The 1,413-nt window shown below is 39.5% G+C and overlaps 1 protein-coding gene across 1 annotated transcript; it reads right to left on the bottom strand.

The window, feature by feature from the left end:
* Nucleotides 1-278: 278 nt before the first annotated feature.
* On the bottom strand, nucleotides 279-830 carry LOC139843168 (uncharacterized mitochondrial protein AtMg00810-like). The gene is made up of 2 exons (XM_071833235.1): nucleotides 639-830; nucleotides 279-545 (listed from the first exon to the last, which is right to left on the bottom strand). Exons 1-2 carry the CDS (start codon nucleotides 828-830, stop codon nucleotides 279-281), a joined length of 459 nt encoding a protein of 152 aa, XP_071689336.1.
* Nucleotides 831-1,413: the final 583 nt, after the last annotated feature.

Genomic DNA, 1,413 nt, shown 5'->3' with positions numbered 1-1,413 from the left:
TATTATTAAGACAATTATAGTTGGATGTATTATGAAATGGTATGCATGCCGTCAACTTTAGATGTAAAGAAAGTTTGTCTTTTAAAAAGGAATGCAATGTTTGTAAAATGTATCATATAGAGGTCAAATACCTCGCGATGTAATCAACTATTGTGAATCATTTATAATGTATATGAACGGGTCCTTTCAGTTGAATCCAGACAACTTGAGAAGTACAACTTGCTGCTACAATATATTCAGCCTGCTACAATATATGAACGGGTCCTTTCAGTTGCCGTTTATTTCTTACACTGCCAACTTATCAACCTGCTACCTAGAAATTGACAACCTCCCGAGGTTGATTTGAAGTCTCTCTTACAACCCCCATAATCAGAATCACTAAAAGCCGTTAGATCGAACCCATCCTTTCTAGGATACCATAAACCCAAACTTGGAGTTCCCTTTAGATAACGCATGATCTTCTTTGCTGCTAACATATGATTCACATTCAGTTGTGCCTGATAACGAGCACACAAACAAGTAGCGATCGTGATATCTGGGCGAGACTATGTAAGATACATTAAAGAACCAATAATAGCCCTGTAAAGAGTCGGATTGACTTTCCACCCTGTATTTTCTGGTGTAATCCTGTGATTCACCAACAGAGGATTCTTAGAAATTCGTTCATCTTCCATCTTGAACCGGCTCAAGATGTCAGCTACATACTTTGATTGATGTAGAAAAATGCCCTTTTCAGTTTGATCAACCTGCAACCCTAAGAAGAAATTAATGGCCCCTAGTGAACTCATCTTAAACCGTTTTTGCATTACGTTCTGAAACTCATCAACCATTTTCTGATCGGTTGACCCAAAGATGATATCATCCACATATACTTATACCAACATAATGTCGTCCCCCCTTTCCTTAATAAAAAGAGTCTGATCGATGACCCCTCGTCTAAAACCATTCTCTATCATATAGTTTGACAGAGTAGCATACCAAGCTCTCGGGGCTTGGTGAAGACCATAAAGCACCTTTTCTAAGAGATACACCTTCTCTGGATGATGTGGATCAACAAAGCTCGGTGGCTGAGTTACATACACAGTTTCTTGGAGAGTACCATATAAAAACGCACTCTTAACATCCATCTGAAACACTTTAAAACCTTTCCACGAAGCAAATGCTAAAAACATCCGTGTCGCCTCAAGTCTGGCAACCGGAGCATATACCTCGTCATAATCAACTTCTGGAATTTGTTGATAACCTCGAACAACCAATCTTGCTTTGTTCCGGATCACGATACCCTGATCATCTGTCTTATCTTTCAATACCCACTTCAGGCCATACGGCTTACAACCTGTAGGTGGTATTACCAATCTCCAAACACCCAAGTGATTAAACTATTGAAGTTCTTCCTGCATGGCTGAAACCCAC

The sequence above is a fragment of the Rutidosis leptorrhynchoides genome, chromosome 4, assembly GCF_046630445.1.
Source record: "Rutidosis leptorrhynchoides isolate AG116_Rl617_1_P2 chromosome 4, CSIRO_AGI_Rlap_v1, whole genome shotgun sequence".
Lineage (NCBI taxonomy): Eukaryota > Viridiplantae > Streptophyta > Magnoliopsida > Asterales > Asteraceae > Rutidosis > Rutidosis leptorrhynchoides.
Note: the sequence above shows the minus strand (reverse complement) of the source record. Positions and strands in the feature narration are given on the sequence as shown.

Excerpts from the sequence above, each read along its gene's own strand:
- LOC139843168 (XM_071833235.1), bottom strand. The coding sequence starts at position 830 with ATGGTTGATGAGTTTCAGAACGTAATGCAAAAACGGTTTAAGATGAGT. Across the intron at positions 546-638 it reads TTTCTAAGAATCCTCTGTTG|TCTCGCCCAGATATCACGAT; the intron begins GTGAATCACAGG and ends TATCTTACATAG.